This window comes from Bufo bufo, chromosome 1 (genome assembly GCF_905171765.1).
Source record: "Bufo bufo chromosome 1, aBufBuf1.1, whole genome shotgun sequence".
Taxonomy (NCBI): domain Eukaryota; kingdom Metazoa; phylum Chordata; class Amphibia; order Anura; family Bufonidae; genus Bufo; species Bufo bufo.
Genome location: NC_053389.1, coordinates 377,185,435 through 377,201,299, shown reverse-complemented (window position 1 = coordinate 377,201,299; position 15,865 = coordinate 377,185,435). Strand labels below are relative to the sequence as shown.

The following is a 15,865-nucleotide window of genomic DNA, read 5'->3' as shown; positions in this document are numbered from 1 at the left end:
GCACGATCACTCGTGTGCGAAACGGCCATCGCCACTGGTATGTGAATCTGGCTAACTGCTACCTTGCCGCATGAAGCACTTGTCTGCTTGAAATAAAGAAGCAAATGAACCATTGGTGAGTGCTGCCTATTTTTTCTTCATCTCAGTTTGCAAGATTTAATTACTTTATCTTTTGGATTGTGCACCACCTTGTTGGTTTTTGTTTGGAGGTATCGAGAGGCTTGTGCAGGCACGCACCAGTGTAAACACGTATCAGCAGTGCCACCTGTGATTCTTTTGCTGTTGAATAATAGGACATGCACTACTATTTTGCGGAACCGAAATACGGAAACGGAATGCACATGGAGTACCTTCCGTTGTTTTTGAGGACCCATTGAAGTGAATGGTTCCGCATACGGTCCGCAAAAATCCCGGAACGGAAGCGGAAAGAAAATACGTTCGTGTGCATGAGCCCTAACACTGTGAGGAGGTGGACAGATGCAAGGTAGCATGGGCTTTGTGGAGAGAGTGGCAGAGACTCTTTGGAAGGGCAGGCAATTCAGACGGAGACAGGGGCTCTATTTAGGGGAGGGCTGAAGCAGATTGCAGTGGTGGGCAGGGTATCAGAAGGTGTCAAAATCTATATGGAGGACATGATAGAAAAATGGTGGAAAGAGCTTTGTTAGGGCTCTTTCAAATGAGCCAGTTTTCCGTCACTTTTTTTTTTTCACACTCTTATGCCATATTTTTTTATGTAGGTGCACCCTACGTTTTTATCTGTATCAATGTTTGCCATTATTATGTTTTTAATACGGTATTCTAATAAATATGGTATTTTAAATATGCATTATTGGTCTAGCACCTTTTCTGGTTTGGTGATTATAGATTGTTTTGCTACAGTGTCACCAATTCAAATGGGATTGTATTTTGGTTGATAAGAATAGAAAATACTAATATAGATAATATGTTATTTATTTTTCCAGGTCTCCACATTTTGTCCACAGTAATGGTGATGGTGGGAAAATTTGGAGTTACAGCAGCCTTCTCCATGGCATATGTATACACAGCTGAACTTTATCCTACAGTCATACGAAATATGGGTGTGGGTATTGGTTCTATGTCTTCTCGAGTGGGAAGTGTAATCTCTCCGTACTTTGTTTACCTTGGTAAGTTTCTTTTTAATATTCTGAATGTTCAGTAAGTGCTTCATATAGAATGAGAATGTTTTTACCTATCGCACTCAAAAGTCAGTTTTCAGTCCTGATCGATCACATACCCTCTGTTCAGACCACAGCCAAAGCATGGTCATGTTATCCCTAGCAACAATATTAGTTACTAGAGCCTTTAAAAAACAGTACCAATGGTATCAGTGTGAAACAAGCCAAATGTTTGTACTGTGCTTTTTTTGTTGCAGTTTCTGTGGGGAGTACATTACAACGCATCCGACTGGGTTTTGCAAATCCATTTACATGCGGTAAAAAAAAAAAAATGCTGGAAATCTCGGCTATCTCCAGCAGTCCAATAGAGTGAATAGAAGCTTTCATGATTGATTGCTGCTTCATTCATTCAGGGAACCTGGAATCTTCTTTTTTTTATAATCGATACAAGTCCCAGCCGTAAGATACTTATTTTCTATTCTGTGGATACATAATGAGTTTATATCTTGAGGCAACACCTTTAACACCTTCAGGACATCTGCTGTACATGTATGGTGGTTGTGCATACTTTAAATATGGTGCCTGCCACGGAGCGGGTACAATCACCACTGAGTTTCTGCTGTTTCACACAGCAGACACCCGGAGCTAATGTCGTCAATCTGTCGTTTAAAGGGCATCTGTCAGCAGATTTGTACCTATGAAACTGGCTGATCTGTTTTAATATATGCCAATGAGCCCCTAGGAACAAAAGGGGTATTGCTGTTAGAGGCTCAGCTCTCTCCACAACTGCCATACCCTCTTTACGTTGACTGACAGAAGTAGTATAAACTCTATAGCTTTCCTCAAACTAAAAGTGACAGGACAACACGCCCCTTTTTCCGCCCACAACCACTCCCAGTCCAACCCAAATGCCACCCATCGCCCGTCCCAAACCACGCCTAAATACCGCCCAGTCAACTCCCCTTATTATGTCAAGCATCATCCCCTTCCGACATGCCCTTTCTGAACCCAAAACATGCCCTTATTTTTGCCCACAGCATCCATTTTGGGAAATACCGCATCCAATTTGTGGTTTAGCAAAGCACGTCAGGGGATGTCCGAACATGTTCGGACATGTCCTAAGACATTATTTAAGAGGTCAGAAATCATAAGGGTATGTGAGACCATGTTGAAATATTTTTGTAACTATTTGTAACAGAAATAAGAAAAATGTCTTTATTCACTACGCAACACGTTACATTTTTCAACAGCGCAGTAGGATAGACACGTTTGTGTGTAATTACAACAACGTAGACATAATTGTTTCAAGCGCTTTGTTACAAAGTCACTTTTTTGTTACAAGGTCGTTTTTTCTAAAATCGCTTGTGAATATTTTTAATACATTTTCAAAAGACATTTCTTTAGCAATGCAATGTAACATATAGATGCAGTAATTCCCACAGACCGAGCTAACGGTGTCCTGTATTTGCCTGTTTTGATACCTTTATAATCTTAGAGTTTTTAGATAAAAATTTTATAAATTCACAATGAAATATTTTATTTGCAGGCGATGATCCATAACTATCAAAAAAAATTATGGCTAAAGAACTAAAATTGAGGCAGCACTCCAAAGAACGTGAGGGTGGTGGACCCGTTTATTACCCCAGTTGCAACGTTTCAGCCCAGCTCAATGGGGCCTTTGTCAAGCTAGTGTGCTGCTGTTGTTTTTTGTTTTGTCTATTGAAAAAAATAGATACATCATTCAGGTATAATATAATTAAAATCCAATGCTTTCCCCGATGATACGAATTGTCCGTATTTACAATATAGGCCACCGGACGGTCGATGATTTTATTTCTCGGTAATAAATCGCACGGAAATACACCTTTAAATATGCGCCGGGCGTAAATAACGCAGTTAATTTATTAATTAAAAATCATAAAACATCCCTTCTATTTTTTATTTCAATAATATTTTCATGAATGGAATACACAATCATGTTAAGTGTTTAGCACCTGCTCAGCAAATCTAATTTTAGCTCTGAGATCTCCAGTTTTTACTAGAGAAAAATGGCCGTCAGGTTCTTGATCCGGCGATAAATCAAAAGCGAACAAAGTGTATCCGTTCAAAAATTCTCACCGATCCACAGATAAAGAAAGCATTGTCAGCCTTGTGCTTCCCCGAAATATGTACAAGCGATATATATTCATGAACCGCTGATTTGTCTTGAAAATTAAGCTGCAACGGTTTTGCCGGTATCTGTTGTCCGTCCAAATATAAGGCGGCATAATTCACACTATAGTGATTGAAGCACAAAGGATTTCTTTGGTAATTCCCGGAAAATAAGTCGTTTTTGGAATGTTTCCGAGAAAAAGATTCTCCTGATTAGATATGCGTATACCGGCGGGAATACTATACACTTTAAGTGATGCTTGATCGACCGAGTACTTTGCGTTAGCAGTTAACAGCGTGTGACTGTGTCCGATTAGCACAGCTGGCGATACTTGAACTCTTTTGACAAACAGTGACGCGTGCTGTATTTGGAAATTGTTAGCCTCAACAGACATAAGACAGAAGGAGTTTTTGTTTTTGGTCAACTTTATCTTTAGATCTAATCCGTTCAGGATTAAATGGGTCCCATTAATTCCACACTTCTAGAGCGAGTTGTATACTGCGCTCTCTTGGTGAAACCAACATTACGGCCATCAAGAGCCCTGTCATCATGATGCCCTGTGGTATCTTTATAGAATAAGGATACTTTCACACTAGCGTTATTCTTTTCCGGCATTGAGTTCCGTCCTTGGGGCTCAATACCAGAAAAGAAATAAGGGTACTTTCACACTAGCGTTATTCTTTTCCGGCATTGAGTTCCGTCCTTGGGGCTCAATACCAGAAAAGAACTGATCAGTTTTATCCTAATGCATTCTGAATGGAAAGCAATCCATTCAGGATGCATCAGGATGTCTTCAGTTCAGTCTTTTTGACTCTTCAGGATGGAGATAGTACTGCAGCATGCTGCGGTTTTATCTCCGTCCAAAATTCCGGAACACTTGCTGGAATGCTGGATCCGGCATTTTTTCCCATTGAAATGCATTAATGCCGGATCCGGACCCAAAACTGATCTGTTTTTGCCGTCTGCGCACGCTCACACCGCAAAAAAAAAAGAAATGCCGGATCCGTTTTTCCGGATGACACCGGAGAGACGGATCCGGTATTTCAATGCATTTGTCAGACAGATCAGGATCCTGATCTTTCTGACAAATGCCATCAGTTTGCATACGTTTTGACGGATCCGGCAGGCAGTTCCGGCGACGGAACTGACTGCCAGAATCCTCTGGTGCAAGTGTGAAAGTACCCTAAGCCGGTTGTAAATTGTGCAGCTAAAGTTTGTGAATTATAATTTATTAGGGTCTCTATATACGCTCTATACGTATAAAGGTTGTGACTTCTTGAAATCAGTGTGTTGCCCATCGTTATGTTCAATTGATTAATGGCCGCTATTGGTTGTACCTATACTTAAAGTGATTTTTCAATACTTGTTTGCGTAGGTGGTATTTGAAAGATATCCAACTCTCATTTGGCGTACTCGTTGGATGCGTCATGTACAAAAGCCATGGCGGTTTATTAGATGTCGCTCTGTAATTGACTTCTTGTTTTCTGGCGGTTCTCTTAGATGGTGCTACTTTATTCATAAAATGGGGTAGGACGCAGCCGGCGCGGCCGCGTCTTCTTTTCCGTGTTTTTTTCCGATTTTGCACAACGTCAGAGCCCTACTGCCCTTGCGTAGGTCTATTTATTCGATCCATAACAGCGGTCGATGCCGGTGCCGGTGCGATAACATCTTTAGTGATGTTCCTGGCAGCTGTTTTTACATGCGGTTTTACAAGTTCCACACCTTTCTTGTATAGGTGAACGACCTGACCGAACAGCCCCCGAAATAACCCAGCGAGCCCAGAACCGTGCATGAATTCTGTTCCGTGAAAGCCATCCAAACCATGACCGGCTTGCGCTATGTAATAATGTGTATATTCATCCGGGTCGCCGTACACTCTCTGGGACAACATTTTAATGCGTTGTCACCGCACGAGGTCTAAAGTGTAATCGCACAATAGTTTTTCCGTATTTGGATTTAACAGGTTTAGCTTGGTCCGTGAGTATCGATATTGTAATAGTATCAAAGTGTTGTTTGCAGAGAGGTATATAGTCCAGTCTGTTATACTTTTGAGTGACTATTTCACCATTTGTACTGCTTACCTCCACAGTTCTTAAAAGCTGTACGTTTCGCCAACAAGTTGATGCTGAATGATATCTGTATAAATAATCATTGTATAAAATCCGGCTTTAATATCGGGGTAAATTTTTTCTTTATAGGTAAAGAATCGTTCTCTTTTGTTAAAACTAAATCATCATCCGCTAAAACATCCACATAATGTTTTAAAACAGGCAAGCCAGATTTGTTGTAGCGCAAAACGATATGCTCCGCATCTACATTCTTGTTCGAGCGATCGCGTGCATAACCCTGCAGACCCAATATACTGTCTAACTTTCCACCTGGCATGAACTTGTGTAAGGCTGATTTCGTTACATAAACGGTTCTGTCAATCTCATCGTATCTTAGGCGCAATTGATCAGGCGGTATTTTTATAGAATCAAGTTTGTTATTAATGGCTTTGATCAGCTCATTCCTATTAGCGTAATACCCCGATTTAACAAAAAACTCTCTGAACGGATCATCGTGCCATGCGATGTAGAATACACCATCTCCGGACCCAAAGTTTTTCCACGAATGAGAGTACTGAATCTCTACTAACGCCGCTTCATAAGGGCCGCAAATACGGACAGCTTTTGCTAATTTAGTGGTGTAATCAACGATGGTATTTTCAGGGTAAAGGTTGGCAGACAGGTTGCAGGGTAGCGTAATAAAAAACTACCCGTCTTCCATAGTTTACACGCTCACCAACTGCTTTTCTGGCACCCAAGAGTTAAACTTTTCGGGGTAACCGACCCACTTTTCAAAATACAGCATTTTTCCCCTAACCTTTTTCGTTTTATTTTCACAATTTTTTCTATTCGGTAAACGCGTTGTTTATCAAGGGGGACTTTTTTAACTTTTTCCGCGTAGAACGATCCTTCAATGAGATCATCAGCCAGGTCTTTCAACTTATAAAGGGATCTGAGACCCCTAGTGTTTACAGCGTAAATGGTAAATATCTCGTCTGTATAAGTTTGTTCATAATCCTTTGTGAATGTACCCTTATAACGTACTTGTTTTCAGCGTTTTATTAAAACGCTCCACCAATGACGCTTTGACCATATTCAAAGTTAAAAAATGATGTATTTTAAAGGCGTCACAAAGTTGTTCCTTAGGCTTGTTTATAAACTCTCGGCTCCGATCCGTCTGAACTTTCCTGGGGTTCCGTTCGCTTAACGTAAATACCTGCTCAAAAGCAGCTGCCACTGTCGCCTCAGATTTATTGGAAAGTCCAGACACCCAAGCATATTTTAAAAGAATATCAATGACCGTTATCAAGTATTTTACACCATTATTTTCTTTAGAAAAATCTATCATTGACACAAGATCGGCTTGCCATTGACCATCTATATCAGACACTACGACTTTGTTTCTTTTAAAAAAATTTTTTACCGGTTTGTGCAATGTGTTAGTATCCTCGTTGTTCAACCAATTTTTTACTGAGTCTTTTCTTATTCCAACTTCTCTGAATAAGGCCTCAGCGCCGTCATAAGAACCGACAGCTTTTGGCGTGTAGTACTGTTTTCTCAATATTACGGCGTTTGCAGTCATTTTAGCAATGTTTTTAAGTACCGTCTATCCCCTTATGTGACCTCGCTGTTTATGCAATTTTAACTAATCAAGATAGTGGATTTATTGTAAAAAGACGGACTACATTTTTATTTACAAAGTCATTTTATGTAAAACAAATAAAAACATTATTAGACATTACATACAAATAAATTTTTATATACAGTCAAAGTAAAATTTACAACGTTAACCAAGCCACCTGTAACAAAGAAGGCATACTCTTTTTAGGTAATAAGGTGCCTCACGTTAACACTGGTGGTGGTGTTACGAACGGCTGCTGCCTAAAAGCGGTACGAACTGCTTCAAAAGGTTCACCTGGCGATCCCCTTTTTAAATTATCGCAAAGTACTTTTGTTATTGTATTACCGATCACCACTGAGGGCACGTTCAGTACAGCGATGGTTTCCATGAAGAAGTTCCACCCACGAGGTACTGTAACCTTAGGCAGACCGTGACTCTGCGTCGCGGTTCGAATCAGGTCGATGATGTTGGATCCGGGTATAGCTTGATCTTTGTAAATGAATTCACCCCTAGCGTTCCAGTATGCCTTGTTGGTACAGTTTGTTCAACAAAAGTTCAGCATTTTTCCTATACCTTATATTAACATTGTCAAGTTTCTCTTTAACTTTTATCGTCTCGGATAGAAGAATCATTTGTCAATTGTTGTTGATCGGGTTGCGGCTGCGTAATCAAAGTTAAGGTTGCCATTTCTTTACCGGCCTTTTTGTTCAGCATCAAGTAACTCTGTAACACAGTAGTGTATCTCTTAATTTTTTCATCATCTGAAAGGTCATTTCTGTGTAGTATTTAGCTAATTTCTGCATCTAAACGCTGCGTAGCGGTTTGGCGTATGTCGGGTGTTTTTTTTTTTAGCTGGTCCAACTCGTGTTTGGAAACATTTTCTCCACATACTCAATTATGAGCCGCCGACTATATTAGCTATCAAGCTAGTGATTAAAAGTATTGCAAAACCGAGCAGCGAACCTATAAAACCACCGCTCTGGTTCACAATGCTCTTCTTGCCTTTAATGGGATAGCTTTTATTGCTTAATTTCTTTATAGCCTTGCGCCATCTTTTCAGTATATTTTTTTGTCGTTCTCTAAGAGGAATTTTTCCTTTAAGGATATTGAGAGCAATCTCACCAATAGCTGATATCAAATCATTACTGGTGGTGCGTAATATTGATTTTTGGACTGTCTGTTTTGTTTTGACCAACACTTTTAAAAGATCTCAACTACGACGGATCCTTTTCGACATCTTTACAGGAGCAACGAAGCTAACAAGAATGCCCTTCGAGATGAGAAATATCACATTTTAGAGCTTCTTTTTGCACACAAGCCACCGGAACATCTGGTGGAAACAAACCAGTTCTTAGCCGTAGTTCCTCAGGTGTGTCAGATCTTAAATCTACAAGTAAATAGCCTTAAGGCCATAAGTAGCATCTTCAAAAGCTTCTAAAAAGAAACGTGTTTTACCGGGTTACATTTGCCGAGCCAACGTAATAACCTGTGATTTATCACAAGGGTTCATAAAAAGGACCATGTATTTAGTGTTTAAATTTATGGTCCGGCTTTTCTTACCCCGACAAAAAAAAATATTTTGAACAAGATACATAATGCTAAAATTTCTGTGGTGCACGTATCTGGCGAAAGCGTTTTGTATTTCAAGATTTTCACTAGCCGTCTCCATAAGATCATAAACAACTGCCAAATTTACCTTGTCCTGTGGGAATAGGTCATTATCTGTAAAATTTTGCAGTATTCCCTCGATAAATCTGATATTTGTAAACAAACGGATGAGTTCATCATACAATTTCTGCCAACATCCATAAAACCAAATGACATTGTCAGGTTTGTGCGACATTAGCGTATCTGCTTGTATTAACAACCGTTTTATAAAAAAACTTTTTCTGGAATGTGAAGGACCTGCTAAAATACAAGAAAACTGGTGTTCAAATTGCCCGGACATGTTTAAAAGCCATAAGGTATCGTTGTAAAGTCTGTCGTCAGTTGCCTCTTTGCATCTGCACTTTTGTGTTTTACGTAATGGCCTTGTTTCTATATCCCAATGCTTCCTATTTCTGAAAATGACGGTTTTCTCTATACTAGTGTTGATCGAGCACCAAAGTACTCGGGTGCTCTGGTGCTCAAGTAGAACACTTTGGGATGCTCGGGTGCTCTACAGAGCACAATGGAAGTCAATGGGAGAACTAGAGCATTAAACCAGGCACCCCCTGCTCTGAAGAGGGGTGAGTGTCTTACAGGAAAAGGTCAGAAATTGATGGAAACACCACTGAAATGGTTCAGGAACAGCATGGGGAGGATGTCTGGATGCATCTTGGACTCCCAGGTCGCTGCTGGGAACGATGTTGTCCGAGTAGTACGCCACTTTTGCAGACTGACAATAATACACACAAAACTGAAGAGAAAATCGATTTTAGAGGAAAAATTGTTAGGAAACATTCTTTCCTATATATTTACTTGTATATAAAGTGCAAGTGCTGCCAAAAATTACAAGGAAGAGGCACTCTGATACAACCTGTATATCACATAAAGAAAGGCCTTATTCACATTGTGGTACAATTGTTCAGGTAGTGGGACTCCTACACTCATAAAGCCTATGCACTGAGTGAAAGGGCTGCCAAAAATTACAAGGAACCGGCATGCCAATACACCCTTTATTACACATAACGGAGGGTGTCATACACACCCTTTAAAAATTATGATTGATGGCCTGCTGGTGACCCTCTAAAACATTAGGGACAAGGGCCTGCTGCTGATCTGACCATCTAAAACATTATGAGCAAGGGCCTGCTGGTGACCCTCTAAAATATTAGGGGCTAGGGCAGCCTAATAAGCAGGGCTTTTTTTCTGGCGGAACACACCGGAACGGTGTTCTGCCACCTTTTGACATCGCAGCCTGCGATGTATCAGCGGTGAGAGACTGGGAGGAGGAGCTGGGGGCCGGTACGTTCACTGTGCTCCGGCCCCGCCGCTCCAGTAGAGACTTATAAAATGTGTAATTAAATGAATAATGATTCATGCTGCCCCCTCTGTAGTATAACTTTCAATATATTGTACTCACAGGGCTACTGTTATCGTAATGCAGGCCGGCCGGGCAGACGAGCGGCAGCGTCACTGACTGACGTCACGTGCCTGCGCCGCCTACTTTATTCATAAAGTAGGCGGCGCAGGCACGTGACGTCAGTCAGTGACTCTGCCGCTCGTCTGCCCGGCCGGCCTGCATTACGATAACAGTATCCCTGTGAGTACAATATATTGAGTTATACTACAGAGGGGGCAGCATGAATCATTATTCATTTAATTACACATTTTATAACTGTACTGCAGCGGCAATGGGGGGGTCTGTGGATGGCACTGTTATGGGGTGGGGGGGTCTGTGGATGGCACTGTTATGGGGTGGGGGGGTCTGTGGATGGCACTGTTATGGGGTGGAGGGGGGTCTGTGGATGGCACTGTTATGGGGTGGGGGGGGTCTGTGGATGGCACTGTTATGGGGTGGGGGGGTCTGTGGATGGCACTATTATAGGATGGGGGGGTCTGTGGGTGGCACTGTTATGGGGTGGAGGGGGGTCTGTGGATGGCACTGTTATGGGGTGGGGGGGTTTGTGGATGGCACTGTTATGGGGTGGGGGGGTCTGTGGATGGCACTGTTATGGGGTGGGGGGGTCTGTGGATGGCACTGTTATGGGGTGGGGGGGTCTGTGGATGGCACTGTTATGGGGTGGGGGGGTCTGTGGATGGCACTGTTATGGGGTGGGGGGGTCTGTGGATGGCACTGTTATGGGGTGAGGGGGTCTGTGGATGGCACTGTTATGGGGTGGGGGGGTCTGTGGATGGCACTGTTATGGGGTGGGGGGGGTCTGTGGATGGCACTGTTATAGGATGGGGGATCTGTGGATGCCATCCCCAGATCCTCCACCCCATAACAGTGCCATCCCCAGATCCCCCATTAACAGTGCCATCCCCATCTGGGGGGTTTCTTTGCTGGGCTGGACTTTTATAGCCCCCCCCCCAGCCCCAAATTGTACTTGCATCCCTGTTCTCTAAAGGGGCGGTTTTAGAGGTCGGTAGGGGGGGCGGTCCTAGGGTTGGGTAGGGGCATGGCCAGGGGAGGGGGGGTGAGTTCCACCACCTTTTCTCTGAGAAAAAAAGCCCTGCTAATAAGCATTTTGATATGATAGAGGAGGAGGATGAGAAAAGGAAGATTGAATCATATACCCTTTTTTGTGGTGAAAGGGGTGCATGGGAATACAATGTATTCAATACAACATAAAAGCCACATTTAAAGTGCCTTTATGTTTAGCCGCTTTCCTCTGGTGGAGTAGAGCAGTCAGGGGCAATCCGGGCCTTGTTCATTTTGATAAGAGTCAACCTGTCAGCATTTTCAGTTGACAGGCGGATGCGCTTATCAGTTTTTATGCCCCCAGCAGCACTAAATACCCACTCTGACAAAACGCTGGCGGCAGGGCAGGCCAGCACCTCCAGTTCGTGCGACATGTCCACCTTGGACACCCAATAGTTGTAAGGCACAGAGGGATCACTGAGGACGCTGACACGGTCTGCTACGTACCCCTTCACCATCTTCCAAAACTTTTCCCACCTTGTGACACTAGGCTGCGCATTAGGGTGAGGGTGCTGGCGGGGTGTCATGAAACTGTCCCAGGCCTTGGAGAGTGTTGCACTGCCTCTGTTGGAACTGCTGTGTGTTCCCCTCGTCTCCACTCCTCGGTTGCCCAAGGAACAACGTACTCTGCCGCCAGCGTTGTCAGCTTGAAATTTTTGGAGCAATTTTTCCACAAGGACCTTCTGGTATTGCACTATTTTGCTAGTCTTCTCCACCACAGGAATGAGAGCTGTGAAGTTCTCTTTGTAGCAGGGTTTGAGATGGGTGAACAACCAGTAATCGGTGTTGGCCAAAATATGTATAACGCGAGGGTCACAGGAAAGGCAGCTTAACATAAAGTCAGCCATGTGTGCCAGAGTCCCAACAGACAAGAATTTTGCTGTCCTCATCAGGAGGATGACTCTCAATCTCCTCATCCTCTTTCTCCTCTTCGGCCTATCCACAGTGAACAGATGTAATAAACCTGCTATGGGCACTACCTTCTGTAGCGGAAGCAACCGTCTCCTGCTCCTCCTCCTCATCATCATCATCCAATTCGCGCTGAGAAGGCGAACTGAGGGTGGTCTGGCTATCACCCTGTGTACTGTCTTCCCCCATTTCCACCTCTTCCACATGCAAAGCGTGCACCTTCATTGTGAGCAGCGAGCGTTTCAGTAGACACAGAAGTGGAATGGTTACGCTGATAATAGCGGCATCGCCGCTTACCATACGGTGTTAATTCCTCAAAGTTGCGTAAAACCTCACAGAGGTCAGACATCTATGCCCACTCGTCGCTTGTGAAGAGCGGAAGCTGACTGGAAAGGCGACGACCATGTTGCAGCTGGTATTCCACTACTGCCCTCTGCTTCTTACAAAGCCTGGCCAACATGTGGAACGTGGAGTTCCAGCGCGTGCTGCAGCGTTGCTAGACCGGCGGCAGCTGGGCAAATTGGGGTAGGTTTGAAAAACCGCTGAACCACTAAGTTGAACATGTGGACTAGGCATAGTATGTGTGTGAGCTTTCCGAGCTTCAAAGCAGCCACCAAGTTACGGCCATTATCAGACACAACCATGCCTGGTTGTAGGTTGAGTGGCGAGAGCCACAGCTCAGTCTGGTTCTTTATACCCTGCCACAGCTCTGCGGCGGTGTGCTGTTTGTCACCTAAGCAAATTAGTTTTAGCAGGGCCTGTTGCTGTTTCCCCACTGCAGTGCCACCACCTACATTAGCACCAGTCAGCCATCAGTCAGTAGCTGGAAGCAGTGTACTGCTTCCAGCTACTGACTGATGGCTGACTGGTGCTGCAAGATGAGAATTCAGAGGTGGAAATGGGGGAGGAGGTGGAGGAGGAGGAGGGGGAGTTGCAGCCACTAATGTAGGTGGTGGCGGAAATCCTGATGGAAGTAGGGCCGGCAATCCTTGGCATCGGTAGCACCTGGGCCATCCCAGGGTACGACTCGCTCCCGGCCTCCACAACGTTCACCCAGTGTGCCGTCAGGGAAATGTAGCGTCCCTGGCGAAAAGCATTTGTCCATGTGTCAGTCGTTAAGTGGACCTTCCCAATAACTGCGTTGGTCAGGGCACGGGTGATGTTACAGGACACATGCTGGTGTAAGGCGGGAAACGGCACACCGGGAAAAATAGTGGCTGCTGGGGACTGAGTAACGAGGGACGGCCGCCACCATCAGGCGGCGGAAAGCCTCAGTGTCCACAAGCCTAAATGGCAACATTTCCAGGGCCAGCAATTTGGAAAGGTGCGCATTTAGTGCTGTGGCCTGTGGGTGGATAGCTGGGTATTTGTGCTTTCGTTCAAAGGCCTGGGGTATGGACATCTGTATGCTGCACTGGGACACAGAAGTGGATGTGCTAGCTGATGGTACTTGCGAAGGTCCAGGTGCAGGGCGGGAGGCATCCGGGCCTGCGTCTTGGACAGGGTATTGACCAGCACGTAACACAGGGGAAGAGGAGGTAGTGATGGGACCCGTAGACAGCGATTGTGGATGCAGGCGTTCGGCTCACCTATTAGGGTGCTTTGATGCCATGTGGTGGATCATGCTGGTGGTGGTGAGGTTGCTAGTGTTCACGCCCCTGCTTATTTTGGTACGGCACAGGTTGCAAATGACAATTCTTTTATCGCCTGCACTTTCCTCAAAAAAGCGCCTCACTGCGGAACACCTACCTTTTGGCAAGGGAGATTGCCGCAATGGGTGCTACGGGGAACAGTTGCGGTCCTGTTTGGTGTGGCCTTCCTTCTCCCTTTTGCAACCCCACTGCCTCTTCCAGCCTGTTGCGGTGCTGGGAATCCCTCCCCCTCTGTACTGCTGTCCTCGGTCGGATTGCCACCTTCCCAGGTTGGGTCAGTGATTTCCTCGTCCACACCTCCTCTCTTCCACATCCTCACTATGGTCAGGGTGTTAGGAGGCAGGGACCGCCCCCTGCTGCAGATGGTGGGATGCAGGGGCTGGTTGCCTCTGCGGGTTGTCTGTGGTAGGCACCGGCCTGCCGCAGCAAGTGCTGGATGTTAGGGACCGGCCGGCCCGAAGATGCGCTGTTATGGAGGAAAGTTGATGGGAGCGCAGAAGCAGGCAGACGAGGGGTGGAGCAGACTTTCCTGTCACACATGCCTGCTCTGCCTCTCAGTCTTCACATGTGCCTGCTCTTGACTATGTGCACTGTGACTGCTGTGAGAGCTGTTCTCTGCCAGAAAGTCACCCCTAATGACCCCACTTCTAATAAAGTGACCCCCCTAATAAAGTGACCTCACTCCTAATAAAAGTGACCCCACTCCTGATAAAGTGACCCACTCCTAATAAAGTGACCCCAGTCCTAATAAAAGTGACCCCAGTCCTAATAAAAGTGACCTCACTCCTAATAATGTAATAATTTTAACACACCTTTTGTTCAAAATTTATTTTTATTTTTTTCACCCTCTAAAACCTAGGTGCGTCTTATGGGCCTGTGCGTCTTCTATATATTTAGTATTTCTTTTCACGTTTAAAGGGAACCTGTCCCCGGGATTTTGTGTATAGAGTGAGGACATGGGTTGCTAGATGGCCGCTAGCACATCCGCAATACCCAGTCCCAGTCAGGGACAGGACTCATCTCAGGTTAATTTGCATATGTATCAAATCGTTGTTTTTTTTACACAATAATAGCACACAGAGCTATGGGGACTGGGTATTGCTGATGTGCTAGCGGCCATCTAGCAACCCATGTCCTCAGCTCTATACACAAAATCCCCGTTCCCTTTAAAGTAACGTCTCACCCTTTTTTTAGTCATGGTCATAATCGTGTCCCTGTAACAAGCCCTTCTCAAGACCTCCATATCCTGCTTCCAGTAAGCTTTTAGCTCTTCGTGAAAATTAAAGGTATCATTTTTATGTTATTCATACCACTCCATGAATTCTTTTCTCTCCCTGGGCATCATGTAATCGACTCCGTAATACCAAACATCGGGAATGGGGCCTATGTAATTTTGATTGTCTTCCGTATTGAAGAAATTTGGAAAGTGACCCTTGGCTCCTGAAAAACCTATAGCTTCTGGCATCTTACTGAGTTTCATCAGCATGAAATTCGAAGAATCTATGAATCTAATTTTTAAATCATTTAGGGTCACACACTAATCACCCGCCTTGGTTTATAATTCCAATTAAAAAAAATTCACAACAAAATAAGCGTCATAACGATCGTCATTATTGGCTGTGAACGTGTAACCTGAAAACTTACCGCTGGTAAAAAAGCATTCAAAGTCTCGCGTGCAGGTTTTCCCGCTGAATTCCCAGGAATTTGGACTGTATAATGTAGTCGCATAAATGTAATTGGGAATGTGTACACCTGTTACTTAGGTTTTGGAAATTTTTTGAAAAATTTCAAGATTTGCTTCTAAAATTCTAAGCCTTCTAATGTCCCCAAAAAATAAAATGGCATTCACAAAATGATCCAAACATGAAGTAGACATATGGGGAAATGTAAAGTAATAACTATTTTTGGAGTTATTACTATCTATTATAAAAGTAGAAAAATGTAAATGTGGAAATTTGCAAATTATTCAAAATTTGGGGTAAATTTGGTAGTTTTTCATAAATAAAAATGACATTTTTGGACTCAATTTTACCACTGTCATGACGTACAATATGTGACGAGAAAACAATCTTAGAATGGCTTGGATAAGTAAAAGAATTTTAAAGTTATCACCACATAAAGTGACACACGTCAGATTTGCAAAAAATTGCCTGGTCCTTAAGGTGAAATATGGCAAGGTCCTTAAGGGGTTAAATATTTTTCAAACACTGCAATATCACTA

The 15,865-nt window shown here is 43.9% G+C and overlaps 1 protein-coding gene across 1 annotated transcript in view; it reads left to right on the top strand.

Annotated features, from left to right (window-relative positions):
* The window catches only part of LOC120977268 (solute carrier family 22 member 5-like), a 402,654-nt gene that overhangs the window by 357,649 nt on the left and 29,140 nt on the right, over positions 1 to 15,865 (top strand). The window contains exon 8 of the mRNA XM_040405119.1: positions 963 to 1,145. Coding sequence (XP_040261053.1) covers positions 963 to 1,145 — 183 coding nt within the window. The remainder of the gene's footprint in view (positions 1 to 962; positions 1,146 to 15,865) is intronic.